At 42.3% G+C, this 22169-nt stretch overlaps 2 protein-coding genes across 9 annotated transcripts in view; one reads left to right on the top strand and one right to left on the bottom strand.

Moving 5' to 3' along the window:
* Positions 1-19273, bottom strand: part of LAMP1 (lysosomal associated membrane protein 1) — a 33643-nt gene extending 14370 nt beyond the window's left edge. Inside the window, exons 1-2 of the mRNA XM_077813740.1 lie at positions 19117-19273; positions 592-710 (exon numbers count right to left, since the gene is read on the bottom strand). Of these exons, the coding sequence (XP_077669866.1) occupies positions 592-710; positions 19117-19162 (165 nt within the window). The 5' untranslated portion in view covers positions 19163-19273. The remainder of the gene's footprint in view (positions 1-591; positions 711-19116) is intronic.
* The window catches only part of GRTP1 (growth hormone regulated TBC protein 1), a 110889-nt gene that overhangs the window by 79148 nt on the left and 9572 nt on the right, over positions 1-22169 (top strand). Inside the window, exons 9-11 of one of the 8 annotated variants that reach the window (XR_013345729.1) lie at positions 11051-11215; positions 13157-13220; positions 15167-15568. The gene's annotated coding sequence lies outside the window, so the exon portion shown is untranslated. Of the gene's footprint in view, positions 1-11050; positions 11216-13156; positions 16043-22169 lie in introns of those variants that run through there. The other 7 variants (XR_013345728.1, XR_013345726.1, XR_013345724.1 and 4 more) reach the window with 7 other exon arrangements.

Genomic DNA, 22169 nt, shown 5'->3' with positions numbered 1-22169 from the left:
GGTAAGGCAAACTAAGCGTTGCTGCTCATGGTTAGTGCAGTGGTCCCCCAATTTTTCACACTGCACCCCCACCCAGCCCATATCCCTGTCCATGCCCCCGCCCAGAAGCCGGGTCTGGGACCAGAGCTGGGCAGTGCCGGTGGGGTCTAGCCTGGGCCCTGCTGCACTCCCCCCCTCCCCTGAACATTCCTCCATGCCCCTAGAGGGGCATGCCCCACAGTTTGGGGACCACTGGTCTAGTGTATGATGTAATCTGAAGTATTAAATGCAACCTTCAGCAGCAGCAAAATGCAACAATTTCTAGTATTGATGTTAGGACCCCAAATTGACAAATTAAATCACCCAAGTTCATGCAGCATCTGGCAGTCTTCGTACTATTAGTTCTTCCCAAAGTCTACTCAGGAAATAAAAGTGTCAGAGAGCCATTATTCCAGAAGCCAGGAGAAATAAAAGATTTAAAGAGCACTGTTTGAGCAAGCAGCTTTTCTGGCTTAATGTCTGATCTAACTCCTAACAGAACCCACCTGCACCAACATCAGTCTGCCTGTTTAAAATGCAAATTAGAAGTAAACATTGAGCTACTGCTCCTACCTGTTGACTGCTCTTGGTGGTGTATTCCACTGAGAAGGACACTGACAGATTAGCTATTATGCAGACTTTACCACTCTGATCTTTCACTTCAAATGCTGAAGAGGACATCTGTAAAAACACTGTTAAGAGTGGCAAGTTAGTTTCAAACGAAGTGCTACTTGAAGAAACAATAGGCTATGTCAACAAAACTTGTGTCACTCAAGGTTTTGAAAGTTACACCAACATAAGCGCTCGGGAGTGGAACAATGTCGCTCATGTGCACATCGCTACATCAGTGGGAGAGCTCCTCCCGCAGACACGGCTCCTGCCGCTTGTTGAGGTAGTACTTTTAGGCTGACGGGCCCGTCAGCATAGAGCACCTTCACCACATGCTTCAACAGCACAGCTGTATTGGCTGCGCGACTGCAGCACTGTATGTATAGACATACCCATACAGTGCTCACTTTAGACCCCAAGAGAAGGGCCAACACATACAATCTCCAGCTGGTGCAAGAAAAGCTTTAGATAAAAGTCTTGAAGTGACAAGGTACGGTCCGGAGAGTCTATGATGAAAACAGTTTAATCTCTATCTGCAGAGAGATCTGTGGGTGTGTCCTGAAGACACTAGTTAGTACTTCTGTACTTTCAGGGGAAGAAAATACTTTAAATTAGGGCCGTTGATTAATCTCAGTTAACTCACGCGATTAACTCAAAAAAATTAATCATGATAAATCGCAATTTTAATTGTGCTGTTAATAGAATACCAATTGAAATTAAATGTTTTTGGATGTTTTTCTACATTTTGACAGGTTTCAGAGTAACAGCCGTGTTAGTCTGTATTCGCAAAAAGAAATGGAGTACTTGTGGCACCTTAGAGACTAACCAATTTATTTGAGCATGAGCTTTCGTGAGCTACAGCTCACTTCATCAGATGCATACTGTGGAAACTGCAGCAGACTTTATATATACACAGAGAATATGAAACAATACCTCCTCCCACCCCACTGTCCTGCTGGTAATAGCTTATCTAAAGTAATCGTCAGGTTAGGCCATTTCCAGCACAAATCCAGGTTTTCTCACCCTCCACCCCCCCACACAAATTCACTCTCCTGCTGGTGATAGCCCATCCAAAGTGACAACTCTTTACATAATGTGCATGATAATGAAGCTAGGCCATTTCCTGCACAAATCCAGGTTCTCTCACTCCCTCACCCCCCTCCAAAAACCCACCCCCATACACACACACACTCTCCTGCTGGTAATAGCTCGTCCAAACTGACCACTCTCCAAGTTTAAATCCAAGTTAAACCAGAACATCTGGGGGGGGGGGGTAGGAAAAAACAAGAGGAAATAGGCTACCTTGCATAATGACTTAGCCACTCCCAGTCTCTATTTAAGCCTAAATTAATAGTATCCAATTTGCAAATGAATTCCAATTCAGCAGTTTCTCGCTGGAGTCTGGATTTGAAGTTTTTTTGTTTTAAGATAGCGACCTTCATGTCTGTGATTGCGTGACCAGACAGATTGAAGTGTTCTCCGACTGGTTTATGAATGTTATAATTCTTGACATCTGATTTGTGTCCATTTATTCTTTTACGTAGAGACTGTCCAGTTTGACCAATGTACATGGCAGAGGGGCATTGCTGGCACATGATGGCATAAATCACATTGGTGGATGTGCAGGTGAACGAGCCTCTGATAGTGTGGCTGATGTTATTAGGCCCTGTGATGGTGTCCCCTGAATAGATATGTGGGCACAATTGGCAACGGGCTTTGTTGCAAGGATAAGTTCCTGGGTTAGTGGTTCTGTTGTGTGGTATGTGGTTGTTGGTGAGTATTTGCTTCAGGTTGCGGGGCTGTCTGTAGGCAAGGACTGGCCTGTCTCCCAAGATTTGTGAGAGTGTTGGGTCATCCTTTAGGATAGGTTGTAGATCCTTAATAATGCGTTGCATTATGCAAGGTAGCCTATTTCCTCTTGTTTTTTCCTACCCCCCCCCAGATGTTCTGGTTTAACTTGGATTTAAACTTGGAGAGTGGTCAGTTTGGACGAGCTATTACCAGCAGGAGAGTGTGTGTGTGTATGGGGGTGGGTTTTTGGAGGGGGGTGAGGGAGTGAGAGAACCTGGATTTGTGCAGGAAATGGCCTAGCTTCATTATCATGCACATTGTGTAAAGAGTTGTCACTTTGGATGGGCTATCACCAGCAGGAGAGTGAATTTGTGTGGGGGGGTGGAGGGTGAGAAAACCTGGATTTGTGCTGGAAATGGCCTAACCTGACGATTACTTTAGATAAGCTATTACCAGCAGGACAGTGGGGTGGGAGGAGGTATTGTTTCATATTCTCTGTGTATATATAAAGTCTGCTGCAGTTTCCACAGTATGCATCTGATGAAGTGAGCTGTAGCTCACGAAAGCTCATGCTCAAATAAATTGGTTAGTCTCTAAGGTGCCACAAGTACTCCATTTCTTTCTACATTTTGAAATATATTGATTTCAATTACAACACAGAATACAAAGTGTACAGTGCTCACTTTATATTACTTTTGATTACAAATATTTGCATTGTAAAAATGACAAAAGAAATAGTATTTTTCAATTAACCTCATACAAATACTGTAGTGCAATCTCTTTATCGTGAAAGTCCAACTTACAAATGTAGATTTTTTTTTGTTACATAACTGCAATCAACAACAAAACAATGTAAAACTTTAGAGACTACAAGTCCACACAGTCCTACTTCTTGTTTTTCTTAGCAAATGGCTTAACAAGTTTCTTTACATTTATGGGAAATAATACTGCCCTCTTCTTATTTACGTCACCTGAAAGTGAGAACAGGTATTCACATGGCACTTTTGTAGCCAGCATTGCAAGGTATTTACATGCCAGATGTGCTATGCCGCTAAACATTCATATGCCGCTTCAACCACCATTCCAGAGGACATGCTTCCATGCTGATGATGCTTGTTTAAAAACATGCGTTAATTAAATTTGTGACTCAGCTCCTTGGAGAATTGCACGTCTCCTGCTCTATGGTTTTACCTGCATTCTGCCATGTAGTGTGTGTTATGGTAGTCTAGGATGAGGACCCAGCACGTTTGATTTAAGAACACTTTCACAGCAGATTTGACAAAACACAAAGGCAGCTTGAATATCAGATTTCTAAAGCTGGCTACAGCACTCAACCCAAGGTTTAAGAATCTGAAGTGCCCTCCAAAATCTGAGAGGGATGAGTGTGGAGCATTCAGAAGTCTTAAAAGAGCAACACTCTGATGCAGAAACTACAGAACCCGAACCACCAAAAAAGAAAATTAACCACCTGCTGGTGGCATCTGACTCAGATGATGAAAATGAACACGCATCCGTCCACTCTGCTTTGGATCGTTGTTCAGCAGAACCTGTCATCAGCATGGATGCATATCCTCTGGAATGGTGGTTGAAGCATGAAGGGACATATGAATCTTTAGCGCATCTGGCATGTAAACATCTTGCAATACAGGCTACAACAATGTCATACAAATGCCTGTTTTCACTTTCAGCAGCATTATCTCCTGCAAATGCAAAACAAATTATTTGTCTGAGCGATTGGCTGAACAAGAAATAGGACTGGGCAGACTTGCAGGCTCTAAAGTTTTATATTGAATTCAAAAATAAAACAGTGTTTTGTTTTATACAATTCTACATTTGTAAGTTCAATTTTCATGATAAAGAGATTACACTACAGTACTTGTATTAGGTGAATTGAAAAATAATATTTATTTTGCTGTTTTACAGTGCTAATACTTATAATCAATAATATAAAGTGAGCACTGTACACTTGGTATTCTGTGTTGTAACTGAAATCAATATATTTGAAAATGTAGAAAACATACATTTCTTTAAATAAATGGTATTCTATTGTTTAACTGTGCGATTAATCGCATAATTAATGACGATTAATTTTTTTAATCACTTGACAGCCCTACTTTAAATCTTCCATGTGGAAGCCATCTCTCCCATTATCTTAGTACAGAATGCCTTTTTAAGCTACCAATGGTCAGTTTCCCATTCCACTGCCTTTAGTAGTGAAAACAAATATTTTTCCCAATACATGTCAGTCTGGCCCTCACCTGGAGCACTGGAGCAGCTGACACACACAAAAGTCAGTGCTAAAATGGGTAAGAGTTGTTGGTTAGTTAGTAAAAGGGCAGGAGGATAGGAATGACACCTGCCTTCCCTCACACTACTGATGAAGAATCCTCTCATTCTCAATTTCCCAACCCAGCAGCCCTTGACAAAAAACAATCTGTCACTCTCCTTCCCTTCCCCATACATGATGGGAAAGAGTTGTGGGGATAAAGCCAGGCACCTACACACAGCCAAGCAGCAATCTGATTCCATCTCACTAGTATGACTATTTTGCAAGTGTCATCAACATGACTTGGCACACAGTCAGGTTAGCAGGATGACTATTTTGCAAGTGTCATAAACATGACTTGGCACACAGTCAGGATTAGCAGGGTGAAGGACACTGTTTAGTTGCCTTTTGATCACACCGAATATTGATAGTTTTTGTAGAATTTTGTAAGCTGTGTTTATATTTCAGGATCTCCATTATTCCATGATTCCACAATCAGGGTTCATCACAAAACACACACTTTGAGGTAGTACCTAAACCTTTGTGATTTTGACAGTAGCACTGCACTGGGCTCACATTTTACTCCTGGGGGAATTCGGAACCTAAAAAATTTAAAAATTCTGTGCGTTTTAAAATTCTGCATATTTTGTCAAAACACTACCAAAATAATTGAAACTGGCACGATTACATAATTTATTTCAAAATATCTGTCAGCAACTATGTCTAACAATATAGACAAAAAAATTCCTCCAGGAGTAGAGCATTAAAGAAATCTGTTTCTCTGCCTCCTCCCCCTCAGAGCCCCATGGGGGGGGGGGGGTGGCAGGCACATACCTGTACCCCCTAACCCCCAGCCCAGACACTTGTACCTCCTCCTACCCCAGAGCCCAGCTGCAGGGCCTACCACAGCCTAGACACTCACACCCTGTACCCCCCAGAGCCTAGACACCCACACCCCCTCCCCACCACAGCTGAACTGTGGGGATTGCCCCCCCATGCCCCTTCCTACCCCAAAGCACTGCCACCAGGCCTCCCCCTGCCCAGAAACCTGCACCCCATATCCCCCAGAGCCCATCCACGGGGCCTCCCTCAGCCCAGTCACCCACACCTCCTAACCCCCAGGGATCCACAGGGAGAAACAGCCTGATGCTGTGTCTTGGGTTTGTACTAAGTTTCCTGCATGCTGCCTCCTTCCTTCAGGCAGGCAAGGAACTACAGCTCCCAGGAACCCTCCAGCTGTGTCTTCTATTTGCGAGCTGGGTCCAGCAGCCCCTAGTGGCAGCCAGCAGCTCTGTAGCCCTTTTCCGTGGGAGAAAAAGGAAATTCTGCATCCACAATATTAATTTCTGCACAAATTCTGTATACACAGTGGCACAGAATTTCCTCAGGAGTAACATTTGCAACATTATCTCCCCAACATTGCGGATATTCTGAAATGGATGCAGCCCTTAACACTGAAGCCAGACGACCAATTAACTAGTCAACTGCTGATTGTAGCAGAAACATCCAGCTAGTGGGCTTGTTCATAATTTTGGGGTGTGACCAGATGTTTCTATGAAAGAAGTCAGAGTGAGGCATATGAATTCCAGCTTCAGAGTTTTAGTCACTTCTGACCCAATCAACACGGAATCCATTCCCTCCCCCAGTATCAAAAGCTTCCTGGGTACCAAAAAACTAAACTGCTTCCCCACTTTTCTAAATACCAAAAGAGCCAGCTATCCAAATCCAGCTTTCCCTAATAGCCAGGATGCAGGTTTGTGCACCAGATTTTTTTCTCCTCATAGTTAAACGTGTTGAAAAGCTGGGGGCTGCTTCAAATAAGCTGACTAAAAACCAGGAATACTGGATTGTTTCCACACTTGAATTAAAAAGCTTCCATTAAAAATAAAAATTGGAATCTGTCAGATATTTCAGTTTTCTACATGGGAGTGCTAAAAGAGAGCAAGGAGTCTTGCCACAGGATTTAGGTCCAGCTTGCTAGAGAGTACCCAGGGTTTTATCATATTAAAAGCCAGATCCTTAGCTGGTAGAATTCAGGGCAGCTCTGCAGCTGGTTGAGAAGTGCCAATTTTTCCATAGGATTGTGTGTGTCTTTACAGGGAACTTTGGGGGAGAAACATTTTTCCAATGAAAGCCATAACCAGGGACTACTTGATTTTCATAAACATTTTTTTTGGCTCCCAAAAACTAGGAGTTTTTAAACCAATGAACATTCAGTTTTTCAATAAAATCAGGAAGATTTGACCAAATTGGAGGCTTTTCCATGACAGTTTTAGTCAAAAAGCTGCATTTTTGGGGAAAAAGTTGACCAATTCTATGTGGCTCCATTAAACGCTCTGAAACAGCTCAGGTTTACATTAACCGAGGATCCAGCACTATATTTAAATTATGCCTCAGGTTGCCCATCTGTAAAACAGGGATACTGGGGTTTGCCCATACTTGGAAAGGGCTTTGAGAGCTACAAATGAAAAGAGTGAAGAATTATGGGTCGACAATCTACAGTATATTTAGGTGCCACTGAGATGCAGTCAGACTGCTGGAATTCTAGCCTTTAAACAAACATGATGCTATTAGAATTAAGATCAGGTGGCAGAGAAACAGAAGCCAGCAGTGGAAAGCAATGGGGTTTGATATGAGATTGCAGGGAGAGAGAAGGCTTGGCACACTGGAAGGATGTCACTTCAGGCCAAAGGAGAGCAATGTGAAGAGAGGCATGAATGTCAGAGTTGGAGATGAAGGAAGCAACAATGAAAGGAGAGAGCCCCAAAAGGTGAAAGTTCAAAACCAAGAGTGGAAGATGAGACAGGAGTGGAACCTTAGCAAAGATGAGGATACTGATCTTTAAGCAAAGAGGAATGAGAGGCCAAAAGGAGGAGGCTCAACTGCTAAAAAGTGGCAAGAGGATTGTTTTAGTTGCTAGGTGATGTCAAGGTAGGAGGAGAAAGTTGCAGGAGAAGAGCAGTTTACTGTAGCCCCTGTAAGACTTCATGCCATGGCATGAATAGCATTTTAACCAGTGAGAACCCACGGGAAGTGTTAGGAAATGACTAGATTTACTGAGAGGGAAAGAGTAACTCCAGCATTACGAGACTGACAGAAGACAGTGGAGTTATCGATGAAGTGAGGAGTCAAGCTAATTTAGGAGGGAAAGTACAGTTCAGCTTTTGTTGGGTTTAATTTAGGGAATTAACAGGACATCCAGAATGATATGCAAGCATAGACATGGGGAAGAAGTCAGAAGTAGGTTGAGGGTAGACAGTGTAAGCTCAAGACTATGGGAGCTGATTAGGTCATTGAAGGGGCAGAGTGATGTATAAGATGATCAGTGGCAGGGGAACACAAAACATGCCAAAAGGACAAGTCAGAAAGGAGGGGAGTTAGGAAAAAACAAACAAACAGTCAAGGAAACCAAAATAAGGCAGCCTCAAGCCCCTTGAGTCTGCAAGGAAGAAGCTGTTTGTGGATTTTGTGGGGACAGTTTCAGTACAGATTGTAACGGCTTCGAACATGAGACAGTCTCAGCCCATCTACAAGATGTAAGAGAATTTATAAACTGTCAGAATGCCAAAGAAGGGACCGTACATCCACACCCACACCAATGTACTACAATGAGTCAGTGCTAGGAAGTTCTATTATAGAACTGAGCCTTACTTAATGTATCTCATTAAGGAATACTATACAATTACAACACTGCTTGTGCTTACTGTAGTACAGGCTAATTCAGCAGAGCTTTATTTTTTCCTGTTTACTTTAAGCAATTGGTGATGTGACCTTCTGACTGTCAGTTTAATAGCTGACACCTCCAAATAAGACTGCTGCAATTTGTAACTAATAGAGCATTGGTTCCATAAAGTTGGTGGTTACTTTCAGGGTATATAATTAAATAGCTCTAGAGACTAGTGCTTAAGAGAAACCTTATCGCTATCACAGAAAGCAAAGAGAGGCCAATGATTTCCATGGGAAATATTTTTCATTGCACCGCTACTACTGTACAAAGCAAGGTGGATAACAGCTTTGAGAAATGTAAAATGAATTCAAAGACATTGTAATTTTAAAGACTGATTTACACCACAGCTAGATAAATACAATACTCAAGAAATTGTAACTTAATGCAGGTAAACATGCAAGTGATAAATATGAATGATTTTCTGAAGGCCCAGTTGTGAATCTTTACCTGTTGACCAGTTGCCTATCTGAATAAAGCAGTACAACTTATATTTCTACCTGAAGTCTTTGTTTCCATGTGTATGTTGAATCTCTTACTAAAGGAGCCTTTATTTCCAGAACTGCCTTTGTTATGCTATGACTCCAAGTTAACACAATGGTGGAGTATTATGTTACTAGTTACCATTTCAGTTCCCTGTTAAATACAAAATAATCACGTGGAGACACACAGACCACCAGGCAATTCACTAGGAGAAACAATATTAGTTGTGTAACTTCTCACTGCTAAGTATCTTTCCCTTGATGCTAAAACAGAATGTCAGGATTGCCCTTTTCTCCACCCTCAGAGAAAGCTTCAAATATTACAACCTTTTATAGATGTAAGTAACATAGGATTTACCCTTCCAGATTGGGTGCACTAAATTCAATATCCTGCCTCTGACAGAGAACAGGTTTTTTAAGTGAGAAAAAAACCTAGTGTTTAGCGCTTACGGAAACTGAAATGTTTGTTGAAACATGTTTTCAGTTGTTTACAGTGTATGCCATAGGTAGTCAATTATTTTTTGTCATGGTCCGGACCCCAGACGGTCAAGGATCGGACTCCGGAGAAAATAATTAAATAAAAAGATTCCAGGGTCAGTTCAAAAGTATCTTGATGTCTGGATCGTGTATCTGTGCCCAAAGAAAACTGTCCAGATTGCTGCCTGCAGGAGTTAATGATTTACTCTGCTGCTGCAGTTTCATTATTAAGGTTGTTCCATGATTCTAGAGATCTCAAGCCAGCAGATTAGTTTTTAAAAAAAGAACTAGAGTTCATGATGTGTAGTTTTGTTTATCTTGAATTCACATAGTCTGCGCAGCTGGGGTTACCCCCTAGTAGTTTTATGCTTTTGGTGGGGGAGGAAGGGGATTAGCCACCAGAATCCACCTCAACTCAAAACTCACATTGTAATCTGTTTCACTACAGTATGAAAGTCCTGTTACAGGTGTCACTTAAGGTCTTTATGCTATGGAAAAAGGCACTATTTCAGAGTAGCGTAGCTAAACATTGCCAGAATACTATGACCTTGCAATGGTTCAGCATGCCATAACCATAAACCCAGTCTGTGTGCAAATGAAGGCACTGCACACACAATACTTGCCACAACACAACCTGTGCAAGTTGGTGCCTGTCCTATAACTTCTGTACAGCTCTCTGGAGCTGGTGGATAATTGGCAGTATGTTATTTGGATCTGTTAACATTTGTATTCCACCGTGCAAGAGCTGTGTATGCAGATACTATGGCTTGAGCATAGCAGGAAGTACCCTGCACCTTCTGCCAGACAGACTGTGGTCCATCGGCATATCCCCAAGTGGTGTGGTGCTTACTGGTAGAACAGTGCTCCAAGGAGATAAGGAATTTGGTTTGATTTTTGTCTAAATATTTCAGGTGTTTGTCTGTCTTATTGTACTTCTGGTTGTGGGTTAGAGCCTGCAACCCACAGTCGCTTCAATGGCTGACTAGAGCCTGCAGCCTAAGGCCCTGTTTTACAGCTGAATTAACAGCTTCTTTAACGTTTCCTCCTACATCCAGACAGGGGAGTGGTCCAGACCAGAGTTGAGAGAAGAGCTCCCCCTAAAGGAATTCATTCCAGGTCCTCCAAATCCCTCCCCCCGTAATAGCATCCCAGGGGCACATCCAGTACAAGCCCTTTGTTAGAGGATTGAGGAGAGAGAAGAGAGCTATGTGAGAGAACAGCAGTACCTGGATCATGGGACATCAAACAGCAAGGTTTATTTTAAGCAGGTGTTTAATGTGCATTTGTTAACTCTCCTGTTTCTCAGGAGATGAGAACAGCACAGTTCCCGGTTACGTTTGATGTTTTCTGACATGTAAGTTAAAATCAATACAAGCATACATGAAGTTATGAGTCTAACTCTCCCCACCTTTTTTTCGGGGGGTGGGGGAGAACACAAGAAGGACAGCAGGGAACAGCAACGGTAGAGCCAAGAGTAGACCAATGTCGACTGCCTTCGGACCCAATTAGAACAGGGAGTGGGAGGGAGAGACCAGCTGCACCGGTGCAGCTGCAACACCTGTTCCAGTCCACACTGGCGTTACAGTGAATGCAGTGGAACAGTGCAGGTGCAAGCTTTGTTCAGACACAGAAGTAGTTTGCAGTCATTGCAGCTGCGGCAACATTTTTTCCTCTCTGCTGTAGATGAACCTAAAGAGTCAGAGGAAGTTTTAAAAAATCCCACTCTGAAAGATTCCCCTTATTCCAGGAGGACAAGAGAATCTGCTGCAGCACCCAGCCTGGTCAGGCTTCCCTCCTGAGGAAGGATGAGTAACTGTGAAATCCTAAGTGGTATACTGATGCGAATAGGTATTTGGTCTTCCAAACTCAATTGGAAGTGATACAGCATATATTAAATGTGAACAGAATATTGAATGTAGGGTTTTTTTATGCTATACTTTTCACAGTTGTGTTAGATAAAGATACCAATAATTAGCAGTCTATATTAGACTTCCACCATGAGTTAACTGATAGCCAATTTGCTCTCGGTAGTTAACAGGTTTGTAAAGGCTAGCGTAAATACTCTCCAAAAAAGTGTTTTACCCTAAGGTAACCAAACTATTAGCCAAAAGGTAAAAAAGTAGAAAGGGCTACATCATATTCCATCTAGAGCTAAAGAAATGTAGTCTAGCCACAGAGGCAGGGCAGAATTCATGCGGAATAGCAACATGCAGCACAAGTTTTACAAAGGATTCCATTTTTAATTTTGACTCGTGATTTTCAAGCATGTTAGTGTAATAAATGTTTCAGATCAGTTATGGGGGAAAATATTTACGTAGATTCTTAGCTCTCAAGTTCACTATAAAGACAAGGTCAAAGTCTCCCACAATGTCTCACTCAACATTTCCAGCTTAAATAAAACAAGAAAGAGGCCATTTAGCAGCTGCCTGTGTGGTTTGACAAGTCATTGTGAAGTTACATCAAGTTCCATTTGGTATCAGAAACTTAAAAAGTTTCGACTCAAGAGTTTAAACCAGGATTCTCTCTCTAAAAGAGCAGAAAAATAATGAAAGATGTTTGTCCGGTTGATAGCCCACAATAACATTGTTTCTTTGGGATGGGGTGGGGGAATACCCTCAGACTCAGGGCTGATAGTGAACTCAACAGAAACGTCTCCTCAGAAAAAAGAGATAACAGAAGAGGTGCAGACCAAACTGGTTCAGTGAACCATCTTCACATTCTAATCTAAACAAAACAATTTGGTGCACCTTCAGCCTTCATACAGAAATTGTGCATGCCTTCCCACACAGAACATATTTGCAGTTCACTTCCCGTGTAAGTGCTCTTTTCAAGATGGCTGTTTAGAAAGGGCCATCTGACCAACCTAGAAATGAACTGAATTTTAATACCCTTAATTATTTTTCTTCCACTTGATGAAAATGCAGATTGCCACGCCCAAGCCTGAATGCCAAAGATTGTCTGTTTCTTATGCATTACCAATTGTGGAATAAGAAAAGGAGTACTTGTGGCACAAATAAATTTGTTAGTCTTTAAGGTGCCACAAGTCCTCCTTTTCTTTTTGCGGATACTCTTGTCCAGGCTGCTACTCTGAAACAGATTGTGGAATGTTTCAGCTACAAATATGATATATGTTCTAGGATCAAAGGGAAGGAGTGCTACTACACTTGTTACATTTTCATTAAAAATTAGGCTGTCCATACTACCTGGTATTACGTTATTCATTGCCAATGAAGGGTAGAAAAGCTGAGCAAAGGAGAAAAAAAATAAAAATACAATTATGCTCAGCTTGTGATCCACACCACAACCAAGGCTATTTCAACTACAGACATGCCTCCGAGGTACTAAGCAAAAGCACAAAAAATGTATGGTATAAATATCATGTTTGGCATACGAAAGTCTCACCAAATGAATAAAAGAGTAGTTTGAAATACACGTACAAATCAGTATAAAGATAGTGCAATGAAGCATTCAGATAGGTTTTAAAAGTGGTACTAAGCTTTGTGGTTTTATGGTTGGCAGTGGACTCTTTTACATGCTTAAGCAGAATTGGTCACGACACCCATCTCTGAATCTACTGATCATTTAAAAATAATTATATGTGACCTGGTAGGAAAAAATACAGCTGACAGTAGTTAAAATGAAAATAGCTACTGGAAAAGTGTGCATCTTTAGTACCAGAAACAGCCATAATCCCATCAAAATATGGGCATATAGCTTAGCTGAAAAAAATGCTAGTTGCTTCTCTAGCAAGGTAACTTTTCTACAATTTTATGCATTGTGTCTTTTCAGGGTACATCTATGCAGCATTTTACAGCAAGCCTCCAAGCCCAGTGTGACACTGTATGGAATACAGGTGACCATTTATAATATTATTGCTATCAGTATTACAAAATTGCAATGAAATCGCAATGAATCATACAAGATATACCATGTAAGGCATCACTGGAAAAGTTATGATTGGCTAAATAGGATATTCATAACTCAATACATACAAACCTGATTGTGTGGTATATTTGTATATCAAACTTGTGCTGTGTTTCTGGGGGACGCTCCCAGACAGATTGACATCAGCAGTATCTAGCCTGCTTAATGGCCCATGAAGGACAATCAGCTGTACAATGAGCTCATTGAAAAAAGGCAGGGGTTACACCTATGCGTCAGCAGGACAACATGTAGGGACATGTCTGTAGACATGGACTCCAAATGCTTTTCCATGCCCATGTGAGCTTGTGTTTGGGACAATGTATAAGCCACATGGCAAGGATATAAAAAACAAGCAGCTGCATCTTCTCCATTGTGTGCTCTATCCTGCTTCTCACCTCTGGAGTAACTTCTCTACAAACTGAAGCTTTAACAAAGGACTGACAGACCCATCCATGTGGATGTGTTTCAAAGAGCCAGCAAACTCACCAGTGCTGCTACGAACTCTGATGTCATATGTACGTATTTGACTGCTTTGCAGGGTGGATAAAAATCAATGATTTAAAAAAAATAAAAATGTAAACTGGATTTTTTTTAGATAAAATGCTTTAAGGAAAAAGCTGATCTAAAGATAGTTTTAATTAAGATACATTATAGCTCAAAGATATCTCATCATGAAATAGGGATTATAAATTCTAATTCTATAGTAAAAGAGAATATATTTATGTAATGTTTAAGAAAGAACACATTTACAAAACCTAATAGTTCATGAATTAGGTATCCAAATCTTATGGGATTCCAGGGGCTTCTGTATAGATTTAGGTTAATCTACCTACCAAATGGGGCTCAGTCTAGAAGATACCATCAGAGGTGCTTGGTTTTGCAGTTCTCAAACTGTGGATTTGTGTCTTCAGATATCATAGATAACATCAAAAATGTTTTTAAAATAAATATATAGAGGTGAGAAATAAGAGACCTCACCCTATTGTCCCTCTGCAAATTTGTGTACACAGAGTCAATCCCTTATCTCTCTCTAAAAGTGCAAAGTTTCCAAAAGTTCAATTAACAGAAGATTGTTGGGGTTGGAATAGATCTGGACAAGGAGAAGTAGTCTGGCGATAAATGTGAGAAGGGAAGAACAGGCAGTAGAAACAGAAGTGAAACTGTTTGAGCAGCATTTTCCAGAAGTCCTGAGGTCTTTCTAAGTGTAGCCTTTATTGATTTGAGATCTACCATACGATTCGTTCGCTAGAAGGGAAAACCTATAATGGCAGCAGGCTGTAAAAGAGACCCAGTTTGGGAATAAGAACCATTCAAGAAATATATGTTTGCTGATGATGTTTTAAAGAAAGGCAACACCAGTGAACTGGTGGAAGTCACTTAAGCACTTGGATTTAGAGACTGTTGAAGTGATAATCTCACTCTTAACTGCAGTAGCTTTTTCTGCCGGTGTAGAAAGAATATATTCTTCCTTTGGACTAATTCATTCCAAATTGAGAAATCATGTGGGATCTGAAAAAGCAGGAAAGCTTGCTTTTCTTTTCCAGATTATGAACAAACAAGAAAATGAAAGTGAAGACGACTGAGTTAGCTGCAGAAGCCAATATTTTAAGTTTCTCATGTTGATGTGGCTGACATAGTCGAGTTAATTGGGGGGAGGGAGGCGTGTTAATATTTCATTTTTTTTAGTAAAACAATTTTTACAAAAACAAACCTGATTTTAAAAAACCTGAATGTTTAACTAAATTCAAAAATTCATATGCTTGCTTTATTAAATTATATGTTTGCTGTTGAAGAAAAAAATCCACAATACATAACGTTGTTTTAGTTAAATAAAAATTTAAATGTCTGTCTGATGATGTTCTCCTCCTCATACAGGATGGCAAGAAAATCCTCCAAATATTAATGATTAACCTGTTGAACTGGAGATAGTTCACCTCCCAATGACTTCATAAATATCCGCTCCAATTACCTCTGATAAATGAAATAACCAATATTCATTTTCTGATATAGCTGTAAAACTCATCTAAAAAGTTGTCAAAATAAATCACTTAAAAAATGTATAGTGTGTATACCTTCTAAAAATTAAACCTACATTGGAGTTGTGAAGAATGTGTATTAAGGTTATAACCACCAACAAGAATGCACTTTTATGTAGAAATCCATGATTAAATCGAGTCTTCCTGACTAGTGATTTAAATCAAATCCACCCTGTTGTTTTGACCATTTAACAACTCTTCTCTTTGTTTTATAATAAAACCTTTAATTTTAGATACCAAAGGATTGGCTGGCAGCATATTTTGGGTAAGATCCAGATTAGTACTGATCTGGTAATGTGGATGGCCCTTTGGGGATAAGAAGAACATTTTGTGTAGTAAGTAGAGTTTTAAATAACTCCTCACCTTACTGGACATCTATTATGATGTTGTGAAGGCCAAGACTATAACAGGGTTCAAAAAAGAACTAGATAAATTCATGGAGGATAGGTCCATCAATGGCTATTAGCCAGGATGGGAAGGGATGTGTCCCTAGCCTCTGTTTGCCAGAAGTTGGGAATGGGTGACAGGGGATAGATCATTTGATGATTACCTGTTCCTTTCATTCCCTCTGGGGCACCTGGCATTGGCCACTGTTGGAAGACTGAATATTGAGCTAGATAGACCTCTGGTCTGACCCTGTACAGCCAGTCTTTGGTGTTACTTGCTAATTGGGAGCCAGATAACTGGAATGCAATAAAGGGGGCTGTGTGATTTATTTTGCTTTGTTTCTTGATAATACAGCGTGGGGGTTAAGGAGCAATTTGTGGCTGGTTGGTGACTAGCTACAGTGTTAACCACCAGTTTTGGCAGAATCTGCTCTCCTTTTAGCAGCGTGCCCTGACCTTGGCATTTTCATTGTGGGCTACCTGAGGCATCTCGGGTCATACCTGGGTCGAGAGATCAGGCTAGCGCTCTAAAACCAGCCACATAGACAGTACTTTCAAGTTGCAGCTTGGGCTGGGGCTGAGGCTCTTAAGCCCAACCCTACCCCTAAGCTTCAGAGCAAGAGTCGTAGTGTAAAGCTCTAGAGCAAGCCCCATTAACACTGGTCTGTTGACCTGGGTTGGATGGCTTACTCCAACATGCAAGGTAGACATGCCCTCAGTGGTTTAGTTTCAGCTCAATCAAAACAGTTTTTACCAAGTTAGCTCACCAGCAGACCATGTAGTGCTACCTGTAACCAATGCCATGCATCCCATGAAAATTTAGTAAGTTCATTTGGTCAAAGGCCAAACCCTTAACTCCACAACTCACATGGCTTTGAACAGAAATCTAGGAAGCACATCTCAGTTGGACGAGGAGGATTACAGGATCCACTTAGCATTTGCACTTTATTACACTTTCAAGAGTTTTCACTGTGCATTGTCCCAGAACCCTGTTTCTTCAGAAGCCCAGAAAAACTATAGAATGGCTCATCAAGATTTGATATATTAGGGGACATTGTAAACTATACAGGATCTGTATGTCAAGAACAGCATGCTTCAACAAGCCACCAGTGAAGATAAGATTAGCAACAGTACAAAGTTGATCTGAAACATTCACATACAAGTTCCCCGCAACTTAAGTTTTCAAAAAACCCCAAAGCTGCAAGATTCAGATATGGGTTTTCAAACACCAGACTTCTACAGTGTTGGTATCCAGCCCCTCTGTACAGTTATGAACCTATGACAATAGCTTTCTAGCCTAACAAACTGGATACCATCAGATTAGGCCTGAATAGAGACTGGGAGTGGTTGGGTCATTACAAAACCTAAACTTAATTTCCCCAATACTAACTCTTCCCTACTGTTACTCACACCTTCTTGTCAACTGTCTGTAATGGGCCACTCTCTTAACACCTCAAAAGTTATTTTTCCTCCCTTGGTGTCCTGCTGTTAATTGATTTCTCGTTAGACTGACCTCACACTTGGTAAAGCAACCCCCATCCTTTCATGTATTTATACCTGCTCCTGTATTTTCACTCCATGCATCTGATGAAGTGGGTTCTAACCCATGAAAATTTATGTCCAAATAAATTTATTAGTCTCTAAGGTGCCATGATGACTCCTTGTTATTTTTCCTGATACAGACTAACACGATTACCACTCTGAATCCCTGTCTTGTCCCCCAGTATGACCAATGCACATTATAAAGAAAAACAAATAGATGAATGACATCGTTCTTGCATCTATTGTGTCTGAAAAGTATTTACTGGCCTTTTAATCTGGATTATGCACATCTCCTCAATTGCCCTTGTGAGTTAGTGCTTTCCAGCAAGTAACTGGTAGATTACCATGTTTAATCAGCACATCCAATGCAAGAACTGAGAGCCAATACATCACTGGCAAGGTTCAAAGTTACACCTTAGACTGGAATTAGGTGAAAGGAGCACCTACAACATGCATCAGGAAAGCCAAAATTAGGCTACATTGCCCTCACAAACCCATTCCTTTCACTGCTTCCCCAAATCCAATAGAGGATCCTTTACTTAGTGATACTGATTTCAGTTTTACTCTCCGTGCAAGTTTTCCCTCCACATTTCAGCAGTAGCAACTACATTTGAGGGATGGAAGTTTAGTTCCATTCCCACTGCACCCTCCCCTATTTCTGCTGAACATACTCAGCAGGGAGCTAATGTTGTCATTTAAAATAGTCACATTAGACAACAAGCCCCTAAAATGAATGGGAAAGTTCACTACACCTGAGAGCTACTGTTTCATCGGTCTGCAGAATCAGCCAGATATCAATGCATTGGTGATGCTCTGAATGTGTTACAAACACAACATTGACTATATGTGTCCTATCTACACTGACCATTAAAGTTGTCAACACCATGTCATTTAACTTAATGGTTCACAGCCATATTCAGGCAGTAGAACTTTGTAGTGCAGTCAAGTTCTCTAGATATTTGATTTTAAGACATCTAAGGGCCAAACAACATAAAAGGCTGTAATCTGACTGTGTATGACCAAAGAATTTCTCTCATGCAGGGGAGCTCTGCTGGGTATTGCTACATCACTTCCAAGTTTGCGCCTCGGCCTCTCATTTCCTGGCCCCGGGAACACAAAGGAGATGGGAGAGGGTATCAGGGGTTCCACCTGGTATGCCTAGCCTCCAGGGACAGGGTCCATTGAGGATTCAGCCCCCACTCAGCCTTAGGAAAGAAGCTTGCCCTTAAACTGTAGTGTACGTTTATCTGGCAAATCCAAGAACAACACACAAGGTTGAGCATCTTTCCAAGAAACCTGAACCCGAACAAGTTTAAAGTTACAACATTAAAATAGAACACAGCAGAGGGAAGCAAGATCAGAGCAAGAGAGATTTTCAGTGCGGAGCAGGAAGAGAGCCCCGCATCCAGCCCAAACTCCTCTGGCCTGACGCCACAAGCCCCTCTCCAGACCCCACGGCAGCGCCGGAGGGCGGATTTGCTCGCTCAGGGCTCCACGGGGGCTGAAGGAAACGGGACGGGTTTGGACAAGGCGCTGACCGCCCCCCCCCCCGAGGCAGGCTGCGCTACTCGCTGCCTGCGCCGCCACTTGTCACAGCCCAGCCCCACTCTGGGCAGCCGCTGGCGAGGACACAGCGCCGCGGCCCGACGCGTCCACCTGTCACAGGCCAGCCCCAGGCCGCGGCCCCAGCGCGGGGCGGGCCCGGAGCCCCTGCCTAGCCACCAGCTGCCCGCGCCGGGCTGCGCAGCCGGGAAAGCCGGGGCAAGGCCCCGCCGGCGAACCGCGACCGCCTCCGCCACAGCCCGAAGATCGGGGCCCCTCCCGGGGGTGAAGCGGCGCGGCCGGGCCCGACGACTCTTACCGAGCAGCACAGCGGCCAGGGGCAGCCCGCAGCCGATCCGCGCCATGAGGGAGCCGCGTCGGGCAGGAGAGACTCCGCACTACAGCTGCTGCTGCTACCGGGCACGAGAGACTCCCCCTCCCCCCACCGAACTTCGCCCGGTCATATGACTGCTGACGCAACCGCTCATGGCGTCACGTGATTCGGCCGCCAAAGAGAGGGGGCGGGGACACTATCGCGAGAGGATACGAGATGGCGGGGAAGACGCCCTCCTCCCCCGCCCTTCGGTCTTGGCCGGCTTCATAGGCTGGCCAGGGACCTCCGCAGAGGCGGGGCGGGCGTTGCTGGAAGGGTGGGACCGATACATCCAGCGTCCCCCGCCCGCCAGCTAAGTTCCGCCCGGGCCCCTGCAGCCCTTGCCGCGGCCGGACTAAAACCGCCCCGGGCTCGCAGCTCCGGTCGCAGGTGGCTAGAACATAACCCAGCCCAGCCGGCTTCTCGGGGCCGGGAGTGAGGCCGGGGGCGCCCTCAGGGAGCAGTTCAGCTCCTTGGTGGAGTCAGGCCGTGGAAACAATAGGAGGCCCCGGCCGAGCTGGCCCGCGCCCGCGCAGTGAGGGTGCCCCCCGGGGGGCGGGGCGGGTTATACATGCCTCGGAGCAGCGGGGAGCGAAGACGTCGGTTAGAAAACCACGTGCGCGAGGCTGAGCGACCGCGAGGCGAGAGCGCGTTGGGAGGCGCGCTGGCTGGAGGGGCGCCTGGGGCATTCGGCGCGAGGACGTAGGCTCCTGTTTGGGGCCTAGGGAGACAGGCTCTTAGGTACATTCCTTGTAGGTAAACCAGATGCTATCACAAGAGTAGTGGACTTCAAAGGTGTCTCTTCTTATGGGAAACAACCTGCAAGGACCTGATTATTGACTAACCCTAGGGCTAAGAAGGGAAAAACTAATATTTAACCTGAAGTTAAAGCTGAAACTTATCTGCCACATCCTCAGCCGGAAAGCTCCCTTAAGAGAAGGTTTGCCTCAGCTCCCAAAAGTAAGGAGAAAGTCAAGGTTTATTTTAAAAATTGATTCCGCTTTATAAAAACAAAACCACCACAGATTGGAAACTATGGAAAAATCACAATTTTTAACTGAGCCCCCTTAGTTCTGTCAGCCTTTCATTTTCCCTTCTAGCTTTACATTTAAAGACAATACTTATAGTCACAGGTGGCATATTAGAAATGTGAGCTACAGAGCATTCATATTATAGTTCGTTTCATACATTTCTGATATCTCAATATTCCATCAACATAACTTTTGAACTTTCCATATACTACTGTAATTTAATTTTACATGACCCAGCTGTTTGGATATAGAGATACACTAACTCAGTGGTCCCCAACCCTTTTGTGGCCAATAGCACATTCATGTTTTCAGAAGGGTGTGACGGGGGCCAACAATTTTTCTAAGCTTATTTTGTAATTGTACATTAAATAGTACAAAAATAATATTTAATATTACGTAATATATGAATCCATGATAGAAAAGGTAATTTTACATGGAAAAGGTATTAATTAAATTATTCTGCAATTACTCTTTCACCTTACCATGTGAATTTGCTCTTTTTTAATCTACCTGTAAGAAAAATTAAGGCGTTTTTACAAAATAAACAGTTTTCATCTTATTTATTTTTAAAAAATAAAACATTACATTTGGACCAGCAGTTCAGCATTTATTATTCTTACTTTAACATAGATAGCCAGTAATGGTTAATTAAAAAATATTCTTTGTATTGTTTACAAGTAACAAACAAATACGAAAAAAAGTTAAACACAAGTTAATCATACATGCTCATCAGCACTTAATGGAAAATAGGTATAATTAATTCACGTGGTTTTTCTAATAAAGTCTGTGTGATTTTTGGCACTGCATTTCTACAGCCAATTTTTTGTAGTTAGGAGAGTAGGATGATATTTCCGTTCATAAGCAATTGTCAAGATGGGCATCTGTAAGCGGAGATCTGTATTTAGATTTTATGATGTTCATTGTTGAAAACAGAACTTTGCATAGATAAGTGGAACCGAAATAAGATTTTATTTTGTATGTGTCAAGGTTCCTCCCCCACTCTGAACTCTAGGGTACAGATGTGGGGACCTGCATAAAAACCTCCTAAGCTTACTTTTACAGCTTAGGTTAAAACTTCCCCAAGGTACAAATTAATTTTATCCTTTGCCCTTGGAATATCCACTGCCACCACCAAACTCTAACTGGGTTTACTGGGAAACGTAGTTTGGACACATCTTTCCCCCCAAAATCCTCCCAACCCTTGCACCCCACTTCCTGGGAAAGGTTTGGTAAAAATCCTCACCAATTTGCATAGGTGACCACAGACCCAAACCCTTGGATCTGAGAACAATGAAAAAGCATTCAGTTTTCTTACAAGAAGACTTTTCATAGAAATAGAAGTAAAGGAATCACCTCTGTAAAATCAGAATGGTAGATACCTTACAGGGTAATTAGATTCAAAACATAGAGAATCCCTCTAGGCAAAACCTTAAGTTACAAAAAAGACACACAGACAGGAATAGTCATTTATTCGGCACAGTTCCTTTCTCAGCCATTTAGAGAAATCATAATCTAACACATACCTAGCTAGATTACTTTCTAAAAGTTCTAAGACTCCATTCCTGTTCTATCCCCGGCAAAAGCAGCATACAGACAGACACAGACCCTTTGTTTCTCTCCCTCCCAGCTTTTGAAAGTATCTTGTCTCCTCATTGGTCATTTTGGTCAGGTGCCAGCGAGGTTACCTTTAGCTTCTTAATCCTTTACAGGTGAGAGGATTTTTCCTCTGGCCAAGAGGGATTTTAAAGAGGTTTACCCTTCCCTTTATATTTATTACAATATGCTACATTTTTTAAGGCAGGAAACTTTTTTCTGTCAACCAGATTCCAAAAGTTTTCATCGGTTGCGCAGAAATTTAGAACAGTATCATTTTGAAGGTCCAAAATCTCCAGTTCCACATCTTCAGTTCTTACTTGAATGAGACTCACAATTGATGTAGCCATTTCTGTTACCTCTATTTGGCAAGTA

The sequence above is a fragment of the Eretmochelys imbricata genome, chromosome 1 (assembly GCF_965152235.1).
Source record: "Eretmochelys imbricata isolate rEreImb1 chromosome 1, rEreImb1.hap1, whole genome shotgun sequence".
NCBI lineage: Eukaryota > Metazoa > Chordata > Testudines > Cheloniidae > Eretmochelys > Eretmochelys imbricata.
Note: the sequence above shows the minus strand (reverse complement) of the source record. Positions and strands in the feature narration are given on the sequence as shown.